The sequence below is a fragment of the Anas acuta genome, chromosome 2 (assembly GCF_963932015.1).
Source record: "Anas acuta chromosome 2, bAnaAcu1.1, whole genome shotgun sequence".
Taxonomy (NCBI): domain Eukaryota; kingdom Metazoa; phylum Chordata; class Aves; order Anseriformes; family Anatidae; genus Anas; species Anas acuta.
The window spans coordinates 150,228,807-150,242,352 of record NC_088980.1 but is presented as its reverse complement, the minus strand read 5'-3'; the positions used below and the strand labels follow the sequence as shown (position 1 = coordinate 150,242,352).

The window sequence follows — 13,546 nt, the reverse complement described above, 5'->3', positions numbered from 1 at the left end:
CTGATTTCAGAAGCAACTTTTTCATTGGCTTTGGTAGATTTTAAATCATGCTACTAACCACTGGAACATTGCTGCTGTCTAATCTGGAATCTTTCATTTGGTGATTGGGGCTGGTGGATTTGACTAGCAACTATAGTCAAAAAGACATGCTTTTCTGTGTCATTATAGAAACCAAGATTATAAATGTAAAGCATTTTTCATGAAATTTCATGTTTTAAAGCAATTTTCATGCTTTCATTTTGTTTGTTGGTTTTTATTTCTGTTTGTTTGTTTTTAAAGGATTTGCTACCTTTTTTTTTTCTATACCTGTAATGGATAATTAAAACAGAGAGAGAAAGAAAGAAGAAAATAATTGAGATTATTGATTATGTATCGTAGGAACTGATCATTCACTGCCTCATCAACTGCTAAGCATCAAATAAACAATATGGTTGAAAAACAGAGAGGAAGGAGACAGATAGTCTGTCAGTGCATGGTTAAGCTGAGGAACTCTTTACCACATGGTGTTGGGGATATCAAAACTGGTGAAGATGAAGTCTCGTGAGGAAGTTTACGGGAAAAAAAAAAAAAAAAGAATCAGTTGATGGTTATTAAATATGGAGAGACCGATTCAGGTTAGGAAGTCGCTAAGCTACAAAGTTTACAGGTTCAGTGAGCATTTACCAAAAGTATCATATTTGCTTGCCCTATTCTTACAAACATCCAAGTCTTAGCCACTGCTGAAAACAGTGTTCTGTGCTAAATGGGCCTTTGATCTGACTCAGTGCGGTCGCTTTTAGGTTTTTAGTGTGCCTATGTACTAGTTTCTGTGATCTTCAAAATGCCCCAAAAATTCTGGTGACCTTTCTTAGCAATCTTTAACTGAGTGGGGTCCATGCAATGTGATTAGTCAGCTGGAAAAGGACTCAACAGACAGAGCTGGATGAAAAACAGAACTGGCATTTTTAAGACATTTTGAGATTTTCTTCCCAACCAGCACTAACACTGCACATTCTGAAATATGATGTTTCAATGTGTGTTGCTTTTGATACTATACGATGTAATATAAACATCTGAATTTAACGTGATATCACCAATCAAAGCAATACAGTCAAAATAAAATCCATGAAACATTAAAAAGACAAACCATTTTAACTGTTCAGAAATTGTTTTGATTTGACCAATTTTCCATGTCCAACAAATGTTTCCCCTTTGAAACTATACAACCCAGGAACAGTTTTCAAGCAGATGCAACAGCTACTAGCAGATTAGTAGAAACAGCTGCACATTATGTAAAATAATTTACACTCTGCTAACCTTTAAAGAGGTATGAACAACAGACCTCATAATTATAATTGGGTTTTATATATTTTTTTAGAAAGTAGGTAAGAAAATAATTAAAGTCAGCAGGCACGTTGCTTTTCACTGCTCTGGTTATGCAAAACAGTCATAAACACCCAAGTAATGAGCTAAATAATGTTTACTGTTCTTGTGGCTGCAGGATGGCTTCTGGAGCATATGAGTGAATCTGGTACAGTGTTTTATTTTAAAAGAAAGTGTAGCAGTTTGGTAAATAGATGTTTACATTTTCCAAGGGGCATAACATGCTTTTCTGAGAAATTGGAATAGTGATAACACTAACACAGTATGTAGAGGTGTTAGGTCTTAAGTGTTTTTTTCTAATGTCATCACAAAAGATGCTGAAAAATCCTGCTAGCCATTCAGCAAAGTGTTTCAGTTACTCCAGCTAGTTGCAATATGAAGTAAAGAGCTGATATCAACCCATTCTCTTCACTGATGGAATTTATCAGAACACTGCTCCCCAGGTCATTACAGCTGATATATACACATCTGCCATCTGTTGAATACCTTTACCCATAAAGAAATTAACTGACAGTACTATAGTACAGGATAGAAGATCTGGTCTGCATAGATCTATTTGCTTACATGGGGTAAATGAACTGTACATGTATTTTTGTCTATCCACTCCCTTATGTCCTGGTTCTGGGTGCTGCAGCCAACTAGATTTGTACTAGGGTGAGAAATAAAACACACACACTGCAAACTTAGTCTTCCAGCTAAAAAGTATGTCAACTATCTTTGCAATATGGAGATTATGTTGAAGGTACAGAACATATGGAGGACATAAACAGGGCCGTACTAACTTACATGCATATTCAGACAATCAGAGATATAGATCAACATGAGAGAATCTGTACATATAATGCCAATGGGAACTATTATATTCTCTCACCTGAGCATCACATTTAGCACAGTGGCAAAATTTTGCCCAGATGGGAATTTAAATAAATATTTTTAGAGTTTTCTGCTCAGCTATCCTAATCTATGACTGTACACCACTAATATCCCTGAAGGTCTGCCATGGGAATTGTGATAACAGGTTAAGGCTTAACTGCTCTATATGCCACATAATAATGCATTATGGTACCACTTGCTGTTCCCTAAACAACCATTGTTTTGCTTCTCACTTAGTCTTAACTATCAGATGGCTATACTGGGGATGAGTACAACATGCTCCAGGAAGTGGTAAATCTATCTCAGTTCACATGAAGAAGCGTTTGAGTGAATGCCGTAAAACAGTCACTTCCATGGGCAAGATATTAGGCACGAATATTCAGCATACTCTCTGATACGTGCATCATCAAGTGACCTCAGCTTTCAATTAATATATATATATATAGAGAGAGAGAGAGAGAAGGGCATTCTGGAAAACTTGAGTTTTGCTAGCACATAACTGGTTTCTCACATACCTTCTGTCATTCTTATTCATTTTTAATACTAGAGGTCTTACCAGTCCTAAGTGTAGTCTTACAGCAGGAGTACAGATGCACACAACACAACCAAATGCCAGTAAGACCCCACAGAACAACACGGTGCCAACTGTGTTTCTCATCTTCAGGTCTAGTTGCAGTCTGGAGGTTTAAGTCTCACTCCTAAGACTTGACTGCTAGCAGTTTCTAAAACTTGCGTGCAACTTAAATCTGAGGTGATAAGATTTGCATCTTGTCTCAAGCTTGTTTGCATCTAAATGGGTAAAAGCGTCTCTTTAAAGAAAGATGATTAAAGAAATCATCCTAAAACAGATGGAAAAGAAGGACTTTGCCAATTCCATACACCTGCCACAGTACCCTTTATCTGTGACTTTTATCTGCCCAAATAAATGCACGGTTATTTTCACTATGTTATTGGAGCACATTCACAGTGACAGGTGGATTTTCTCCTTGTTGCAATATTGATTGATAAGAAGGGATGGCTTTACCCCAGGGACGTTTGATCCCCTCTTTGTAGAATAGCTTGAATAACTTTGTTGTAGTTGGAGGTAAACTAGGATCAATGTCTTGGTTACCTGAGTTGAGCCTAATAGTTACCATTAGCCAAGCCATCCCACCTTCCTTAGCATATCAGTGAAAACAGCTTTGGGTGTTCTCAGAGAGATGCAACTCAGACTGATATCAAGGGAAGTCTTCAAATTTATAAAGTAGAAGAGTAGGACACAGTGTGGGTAGTCTTAAATCCTTCTTTTTGGTCTATTGTGGGAAGAGGAGAGTTGGCACAGATGAAGGATCCCATATGACATTATGACAGAGGAAACAAAGCACAAATTTATCAGTAATAACCACCACCTGCACCAGTTTCTTTCACTGTAGCTAAATGTGTTTGTGGCCTACTCAGGATTTTGTCATCTGACTTTGGTTGCAACCATGCGTGGTCATAGCTATGATGTAGCAATGCTCAAATAGCTCAGCGATGCAGGAAATTTGAAAATTTCCTAACAATTAATAAAGTGCATGCACTAGGGAAAAACCAGGAATCTTTAACCTCACTGCATATCTTTAGGTAAAAATCTGAAGATAGAAAGACAGACCATTCAAAACAGTCATATTCCCTAAAGCCCTCAAAACACGAAGACACAGGAAGATAGAACTAGAGGAAAATGTGGCTTAAAAAATCAGCAATTTTCAGTAAGAACAAGAAAAGAGCTTAAGGAAGTTAAAATGGAGAAAACAATATATAACAGCCTACTATGAATATTGTGATTTTTTTTGGAGCAGAGATGGAATCTGACTTACAGCAGTAAACCAAATGAGGCGTGTAATATTATAATAGCCAGTAAAGAAGCTAACTATCCTTCTAAGTAAGGATAGTTAAACACTTTCCAAGGGAGATCAGGGGATCTCCAACAGTAAGAGATTTTAAAACAGGTCTCTTGGTTTAAGGTAGTCAACCATTTCTTAGGGCTGAGTTGCACCAACTTTGAGTACCCTTTCAAAATTATTTTCTGCAAGCCTTTAAAATAAAAAGAAGATACTCTCAATTCTCTTTTTTGAAAGGCAACATTTTACTGTTGAGCTCTGATTAAAGTTGTTTTTTTTCTGCTTTTCATTTCAATGTGACAGTGCTGGATGTTCGCAGTTGTGGGTTTCCTTATCGTCATGATTTGCTTCATGAATTCCAGTACACCAAGGAATTTCATTTCTGTTTTACAAACAACTGTCACATGTGGAAGTAGTGGTAAAGGAAAGAATTTCACTTCCTAATCTTCTCACAGGACTTTTACTTGGCTTACTGAGGTTTATTGCTCTTTTACAGGGTCTAGATCAGTATCTGCAGCCTCAAGGATCACAGTCCATTTCCTCTGCCTGACTTCCACTTTTAATTAGTTTCAAGAGAGAATACATGAAATAACAGCAGAAAACTTCTGATGGAGACAAAACAATCAATATCAACTTTCTTCATATTGATCAAAAATGCTTTCTGTCAAAGGGGCAATTTTGTCATTAATCCTGAAGTAAATTGGTCTATGTGCTACTGATTACCAGAAAAGAGAAGCTAGGATTGACCTTTCATTGAGAGAGAGATTAAATCCCCAGTGTTATAGAAAGATAGCAACAGATTTGCAGTTCATTTAGATAACCTTTAAAATAATCCCAGCCATGTTACGTTCTCCTATTGATTTCTTAACATATATCTGAGCATTTTTTGTCATTTAATTTAATTTAATAACGTTAAATGGGAAATGCTACAGTTCCCATTGTAGAGATGTGCAAGTGAACTAGAAGAGGTTGATATGCTGTCTCAAGAACAGATAGTGACAAAGGGTTCACAATAAGTGCAATTCCTCCAGGAAGAACTTCAAGCTTTTGAGCACTTATGTCCAACGTACAGCTTGGTAAGTACCAATTATTTTTTATTTCACCAGCTTATGGCCTGAAATCTCAGCTCTTATATATATCAGTTGAGTGCTTTTCTTAGCTATACCTAGTCCTTATTCAGAAGCACCTTTACAAGAGAGCGTATATCTTATGGACAATGGAGAAAAAAGGTTATCACTGAAAAAGGTTGGCACGGAACAGATTGACTTAGCTGTGTTCCTTACTGAGGAACCTACAAAATAAGTTTAACATGAGCCTGCTTTCTTCTTAGTCTGGTACAACTGACGTTGCAATACTAATAGGATTTTAGAGACACTAAAACATACTGCTCCATATAAATACATGTTAAATCATTGCTGATTTCTCATATTTTCATATCTCCCCCAGAAGCATTTATCAACAAACATTATAATTCATTTAATCCATCTAAAGACTGGCTGGAGATGGACAATACCTTCACATATTTCCATAGAGTATAACTCACAAACTGTAGAAGCCAAAAAGCAGCTGTCCTGGCTGCATATGATTATTGTCATCACTAAAATAATAGCAATACCATCAGCTTCTTAGTCTCTTCCTACCTTAATTGCCTTAGCTCTGCTGATCAGCCCATCTTGCTGAGCACTTCCAATGAGAAGATCTACTTTCCGAAGTTGAGAGCGCTGCAGGGCTTTAGCTAAAGGTTCCCGGAGGTAAACTCCATCCATCACTGGACCCCAGTACTGGAATGGGCCGCTTATCGCTAAGAGCTAGGTTAGCAAAAAAAAAAAAAATAAATAAATAAAATAAATAAAATGAAATAAAATAATACTGCAGTTAAATTAGCTTACCCTGGTCATTTCTGTTTTAATTATGTTTCAGAGAACTGAGCTGATAGCCTCAAAGTGAACATGTGATGTATTAATGTAAGCACAAACTCATCACTGCAAGAAGCAATACTTTTACTGACAGACTCAGTAGGTAAAATGAGCTGAAATAGGCCAAGAGAATTCATGGTCTTATAGTCATAGAAATAGTATTTCAAATTAGGGATTGGCTCTCCACTGGTCCTGATTGAGTAATGTATTGTCAGTGGGTGTTTTAATCTGTGGGTAAAGGACCCATCTCTGGAATTGCTTGTACTGCAGCTTTCACAAGCCTCCCACTTAAGACACAGCACAGATATCCCTCCCCCCTTCCTTTTCTGCAAGAACTGAGCTGCAGAGACATGATTCTTTTCCAGAGTAACACCCATGGGAAGATTAGAGGAGACTGAAAGAAGGAAAAAACTGTAATGGGATTAATTTTGGAAGACATGTAGTCTTCCAAGTAGAGTAAAAGGATTTCAATCTGAAGGAGAACTAAGCTGTGAGTATTCATAGGTCAGAGACAGATGTCATGGACATCACCACCACTCCACCAAAGCCAGTACGGTTCCTCTTTCACAAGGATTCAGCCCAATTTATATTTTTAGGTTCCTCAATGCTTTATGTCAGTGGAAACTTCTTGTTGATTCCTTATATGATTGCATATGTATTGCTGTGGTGTACCTTAGTCTGTGCATCATTGAGGACACGAGCAGGCAACTGGCGAAGGCAGGCTACAATTTCCCCATTTGTGGACGAAGAGCATCCCACTTCCTCAGCCAGGACTGCTGCTTGGGTCTGGGCTCTTCTTTTAGTAATAATGGATGATGGAGAAAAAGCTGAACCTCCCTGGAAAAGAAAGACAGTATCAGTCAATACATCCTGACAAAACACCTGGTCCCCTGGTGAGTGTAAGAAAGATGAAGAGTAAAATCTACTCAGTTGTAGAATGCAAAACACCGGTATTTGAAAAATAAGGAGCAAGTTCTAACGATGAAGAGGGGAAAGGAGAGGTTTGGCTGTTTCTCAGCTCTGTCATGGTCATTTCAGAGGATCTTTGAAAAGGCTGTCTTATTATGGCTATAACCAAGTTACACATCATCTGTGCAATAATTTTCTGAAAACTTTGCTGGAAGGAGACACATTCAGACAGGAACAGATAAAAAGGAGGTACTATGAGGCACATCAGAGAATGGAGAGCCCGTCTTACAAGAGGAGACTGAAGAATTCGACTTGCTTAGCTTTTAAAAACAAGGACTGAGAGATATTGAGCATGATCTTTATAAATGAACCAGTGAAGAAAAGTTACTTATAGCTTAGGACAATGCAGGTAAAAGACCAAATGGTCACTGAGTTATTCATATTGACTGTAAATAAATTTAGTCTAGGAACTCTTAGGTAGCTAATTCAAGGAGGAGTGAGGATCTAGAAGAGCTGTAAACAGAGGTAGCAGGATCAAAAGCCTAACTCATTTTACACTTGGACTTGAAGACATCAATAAAGTCAGTATTTGACATGGTATCAACATTACCCAGAAACTGGACCCAGCAACCAGAACCCATCTGGTTCCATGTTTCCATGAATTTATTATTTACTTATACTATGGTCAGAGCTTTCACTGACTATGAAATATGCTGATTATTGTGATGCGCCATGCAAACTTCTTATGTGGCCACCAAATATCTTTCCAGACCTTACACTTAGTTTTTAATTCCACTGTTTGTTTTTTTTTTTTTTATATTGCTCAGCAACCCAGTTAGTTACATAAAAGGAAAGTGAACTTGTATGCTTTACTTACACTGCTTTTTTTTTATTAATTTTTTTTTATTAAAATTAAAATTTTTATTTTTATTTTTTTTATTAAAAAAAAAAAAAAGGAAAGAATAGAGTTTGATCGTCACATCTTAGGCTGAGCTTCCAGGACTATTAACAGAAGGACACTTTTTGGTAATTTATAGCTAGATCTTGACTTCAAGCTGCAGAAAATCAATCAGAGCACATTGAAATCAGAGCACGTGGCTACAGTCCAATCTCCATCCCAGACTCTTCTCCTATCCTTCCTACAGCTGTGATAACGTGGGAAAGGAAATGATGGTCTAACATTGCTGAGTAACAAAACTATTTATTAAAAATGCAAATTAATTAGCATAAATCTGATAAGATTTGACCTAGAACAGAAAGGCTGGAATAGTTCTGACATGGTTCAAATGACTAATTTCCAGACATTTACATCAGTTCACTATGCTAACTGCTAAGATGAGCTTCCGTCTTCTAAAAAAACCCTAGATTTATGATATGAAAGACCCTGATCTATTCAACCGATTAACTTATTTTTTACTGAATCTGCTCAAACTGTAACTATAAGTCTGAAAAAGCATAAAAACAGAAGCAAGTAAAAAAGAAATAGAAAACAAGTGGTAAAGCCTCAGTTTGAAATAGTCTCAAATCTCCAAGCCAAGAGATCACTCAGGATGTTTTTTACACTTTGAACAAGCAGACCCATTGATACTAACAGGACACCATAGCTCACAACTGTAGAAATTGGTTTAAAAAATAATTAAATAAATAAAATAAATAAAAGAAGTTATTGTTTTGATGCAGAGATAGTGGTTTTAGTTCACAGTATGCAAGTGTTACTGCCTTCCTGAAAGGTTTCTCTTCCTTTTTAAGGGATCAGGGAAACAAGCAGTTATTTATTAGCTTAATGACTGAGTTGCAGAAGGTTTCAGATGAGCAAAAGAAAAAGCTAAGACTGTCAGTCCTACAGCACTAGAAGAGCCATCTCTGGTTTTAAGAGAACAGAAGGACTGAAAAAGAAGGAAAAAACAACACTTGGTCTTATTCTTCACTTCTGCCCACAATTTAGATTAGAACTTGAGTGAGCAATGGGCTTTATTCTCACGTGGGACTTGTGGTGGCCTATTTTGTGTTTGTAAGGCATGATATTAGCCAGCTGCTGACTAGGTGCACTGACTCAGTTGATCATGAGAGAGAACGAAAAATATCCTTGATGAGAGCATCTGTGTGTGTGGGTGTGTCCCAAAGATGCAGAATGAGAATATTGTTTTTGTGCCTGGCCTTCGGAAGAGCATGTTCACCAGAACTGGGATGGGTGAAACTAGAAAAGGGATAACACTCTCCCCACATTGGCAGAAAAAAAATTTCCTCCAGAAAAGCAGATTCCTTACTTTCTGTTTGGAACAAGGAATTGCATGCCTCCTTGGTAGAGCAGTGAAATCACATCTAGGATTACACAGAACTCATCCATGAACTTTGCAAATGTATTACTTAATACTGAATCTGAAAGTGCTCAGCATGTTTTATCAAGTACCCAGTATCTCTAAGTAGCATTCAGGAAAAAAAAATAAAAAAAATAGAGGGCTTTAGTTCCCAAATTCTTAAAATGGAAATTGTTGCTAAGTTAATAGATAAAGTGAGCACTGAGAGCAGATGACACACAGAGTCCAAAAACTCATAGGGACTAAGCGAAGATTTCTAGTGAATGCTTAGTTCTGAACTTGTCAAGGACTTTATAAGCTATGCAGAACCCTCCTCCTCTCAGATCTCCACAAACCAAAAGACTGCCCTTGGGTCAAGTACTGAGTCAAACAGCGATTGATAGAAGCATCCCACAAGTCACAGAATTGCAGAATCACACAAAGGTTTGGGTTGGAAGGCACCTGAAAGATCATCTAGTTCCAGCCCCATGCCACGGGCAGGGAACCTTCCACTAGATCAAGTTGCTCAAAACCCCATCCAACCTGGCCTCTCTGTGGAGGGAGAACTAAAAGCCTGGGCAGGCAAATCTTTGACTGGACATCTATGGAGTTCCATTAGATATGGCCCAAGCTCTACAGGTAAAAGAAAAATGCAAAATGTCTGTGAATATGTTTGCAGGATGAGGGGAATTCAAGAGGAATAGGGCTTGTTTAGAACCTTATTCTAGCTGTGGATGTTTTCCCTTCTTTGTGTGAGTGGTTAGAACAAGCTTACAAGCTCTACTTATTTTTTTTTCATCTATTTTCCATGGTGATGGCCACTTCCTCAGTTTGCTTTTTTTGATAACATCCACATTCAGGAAGAATGTCTTGCATTCAGGGTTTGAAAGAGATGTGGTTTCCAACTACTGTTATTCATATTTATTTTGTATTGTGACTGGACACAGGCAGTAGAGAAGCTTGGGGCATCACTCAAGCTGTACTTGGAAGCAATAGCTTTATGTTCCCCCCACCCCAATGCATCTGAAATGCTTTTCATGCTCTGGAAACAAGGCTTCTAGTACCGCAGAATTTAAGTAAGCAAAGCTGTACAAGTTGCCTGACTAACAAATTCATATCACAATTCAGGCTCGTTGTTTCCTGATCCTCATCAAAGCTAAAAGTCAGCCAAACAAAGAAATGACTCAGGAACAAATAAGTGAGAGCAGAAGCTGGATACTGCCCAGAATTAAATGTTTTCCTTTTTGAGTCAACAGTTTTTACATTAAGCAGAAATCTTCCCTAAATATGGGAGCCACATTAGAGGCAAGATCGGACACAGAGGATAACACAGTTGCACTTAGAATTTCTTTTGGTTTCTTTCTCTATAAAACTATTTTGTGTGTGTGTGTGATTAGTCCTAGTAACCAATATTAAAGGAGTTGTGTGCTTAAAAAAACAACACTGTTTAGACAGAAGCAAAAAAAGTGGAGGGACTGTTCATTTCTATTACATGACACCCATATTACCACCAACATGACAGAATCATGAATCAGGAAACCAAAAATAATGAGATCAGCTCAAAAAAAAAAAATAAATAAGGAAAAAAAAAAAAAAAGACAAAAAAAAAACAACAACACTGTGTTCTTTTTGTTGGTTCTCTTCTTTTTAACTCTTGGGAATTCTCTTGTACCTATAAACACAAGAACTAAATTTTACATTTAAATTCAACAGCTGAGATCCTCACATAATACTGCAGAGCAGTTTTTATAAAGTAAACCTCTAAACAATAAAAAATATACAGTAAAATTGTGAAAAATAGCCATCATATCACCTTCGGGTATTTCCTATCTCAGCACCCCTTGACCCTGTGGAGGGGGCTCCATGGAAGTTGACACATGCATAACTCTCGTTTCGGTTGTCCTTGCAGACTGACCCACTACCATCAGAGGAAATTCTGATGACATTTTTGACAGTGACCAGAGGAAAGCACTCAGTACTGAACTGCTGAAAATGTAGCTGCAGCTATCTTGTGCAATCCCAAACAGCAATATTACGTTCTTCCTCGAAATTTATAGATTACTGGGAACATTGCAGAGAGTGTTGGGCAACAGAACATAGTGTAGCAAGCGATGGCATTGCAAAAGGAAGGCAAAGCTTTCAGTACTGTTTAGTTCAGGGACCAGCAGCTTTACAAGCATTCTCTTTCCATAATTAGAGGTTCAGCTGGGCAGAAGAAATTGAGATGCAAAGAAATGCTGCAGCTTACAGTGGTGAAAAGCTGATGAATCAAACCAGTATCACATGAAGACTAGTCCTTGCTTTGATGTTAGGCTGTGATCAGCTGAGCGGAGGCTGGTGTCTCTTGCAAACCGCTCTCTTGGGACATTGCAGCTCACAGATCTGCACAGATACTATCCCATCCTGCCACTTGTTGAGCACATCTAACTACTCCTGTCTAGGCAAACCAAGTTTTCTGCTTTGGTTTTCTGACAGTTCAGGGACTTTTAGTTAAATAGCACCCCTTGCTGCTATTCAGATGAGATTATAAATAAAAATAAATAGCCCACTACTGTGAAGATGTACCTCTGTCTCCCAGCATACTGGGAAAAGAATATTCCCATACGTGCTGCAGAGCTGAACCTCTTTTAATTCCTCACTTACTCTGGAAACTCACTTCCGCAAAGTTTTTCAAAACTGATTCACAACAGATCTAATGATTAGAAACTTTACTGCAACTAGTTATCACCCACACTCTGTAAACCCCAAACCTTCTTCCTCTCCTCACATCATGATCTCTACAAACCCTGCTTGAGCCAGGTTCATCTCTTTAATATGCCCTTCAAATTAACACAGTTCTGGTGCTTGTAACACTGTGGATTACTTTTGAAGCCCACTTCATTTTTGCCCAGAGGCATGCTACGGACAATACAAATAGCAGTAACAGTTACATTACCCTAAAAGTTAGATTTAAATATATCTAATGAAAACAGTCAAACCAATGAAATGTCCTGATGCTTTTTCTTTCCTAAAAGGGTAAGCTGTACAGCAATATTTTATTTGTTAAAGATTGTGTCCCATACAGCTAGGCACTCTCCAGGCTCGGGTGCATGCAGTTCACAGCCAGAAGTATCTGTCAGACCATCTGCTTTGACCGCCGGGATGGCTGAAGCTCTTCCATTTCCTGGCTGCTGAGCTCAAGTGCTTCCTATCACTTAACACAAGGCTTACATTTGGCTAAAACCTGATCTTGCATAAGCTGGCTTCAGAGCCACCAAGAAATGGACACCACAATCTTCTCCTTTGCAGCTTGTGCCTGAAGATAATCACTCCATTGACAGAAAACGGCACCTTATTTATGTTTGAGGATGTCTTCAGTTTCAGTTAATAGCTTCTATTGCTTTCACTGACAGATTAAAGAGACTGTTTGTATCCTGTTTTTTTTTGTTGTTGTTGTTGTTTTTCTCCTGCAAAAATGAGCAAGTTGCAGCAAACTGACCACTAACTCTTTTTTCCATTTAGCTTTATAGATTGTTCTACAAAGACTAGATTTAAGGTATTTTCAGAAGTTGTTTTCAACTTGAGGCTTTTTTTTGTTTTGTTTTGTTTTGTTTTTTCTTTGTAGGGTTGTATTTCAGCATCCTGCATTTCTCTTCTTTACACATCTAATTCTGCATGATGGCAGGTGCTCCAGAGCCACGCTTACAACACAGCCAGGTGGCAGGGCTGTATGTGAAGACATCAATGTCATTTTTTTCCAGGATTTCACACAAAGTCTGTCTTCAAGAATCTGGAGGAGTAGAAAACTTTGGGACTGACTCTGAGATCCTCTATCACAGCTAATAAACTATCTGGGAAAAATAACTGGCAGATGTGTGGCAAACACTACTGCACAAAGTGTGATAGGACATCAGCAGGTCAGTACAGCAATGGAAAGAGGAAATAAATATTTTCTTCCTCTATAGCCATCTATTGGCACAGTGAATTCCAGACTAAAAAGGGGGAAGGGGAGCAGGGAGGGAGTCTCTGTCTTTCATCAAAAATAACTTTTTGAAGATTTTCTTTTTTAGATATGATTCTTGCAAAATCCCTCTTTGCTGCAACAGGAGGGAGCCTTGCAAGCGCAATGCTCCCCTCTCTCAAGTGACTCACTGAGTGCCTGCCTAAGGTTAGTGACTTGAATAACAGGATATGAACACTTTTAAGATGATGCGTAAAGCCCCACTAAACTTACATCAAAACTTTCTTCCATTTAGATATAAACATTACCTTATCAATTATCTTATCATTTAAAATAAGGTAGCTGAATGCATCAGGAGTGTAAACTGGCTCCCATCACCCACAAAAGTAA

General features: G+C 38.0%; 1 protein-coding gene across 1 annotated transcript in view; it reads right to left on the bottom strand.

Annotated features, from left to right (window-relative positions):
• TG (thyroglobulin) overlaps positions 1-13,546 on the bottom strand; it is a 153,282-nt gene that overhangs the window by 20,664 nt on the left and 119,072 nt on the right. The window contains 2 exon segments of the mRNA XM_068672691.1: positions 5,735-5,902; positions 6,683-6,847. Of these exon segments, the coding sequence (XP_068528792.1) occupies positions 5,735-5,902; positions 6,683-6,847 (333 nt within the window).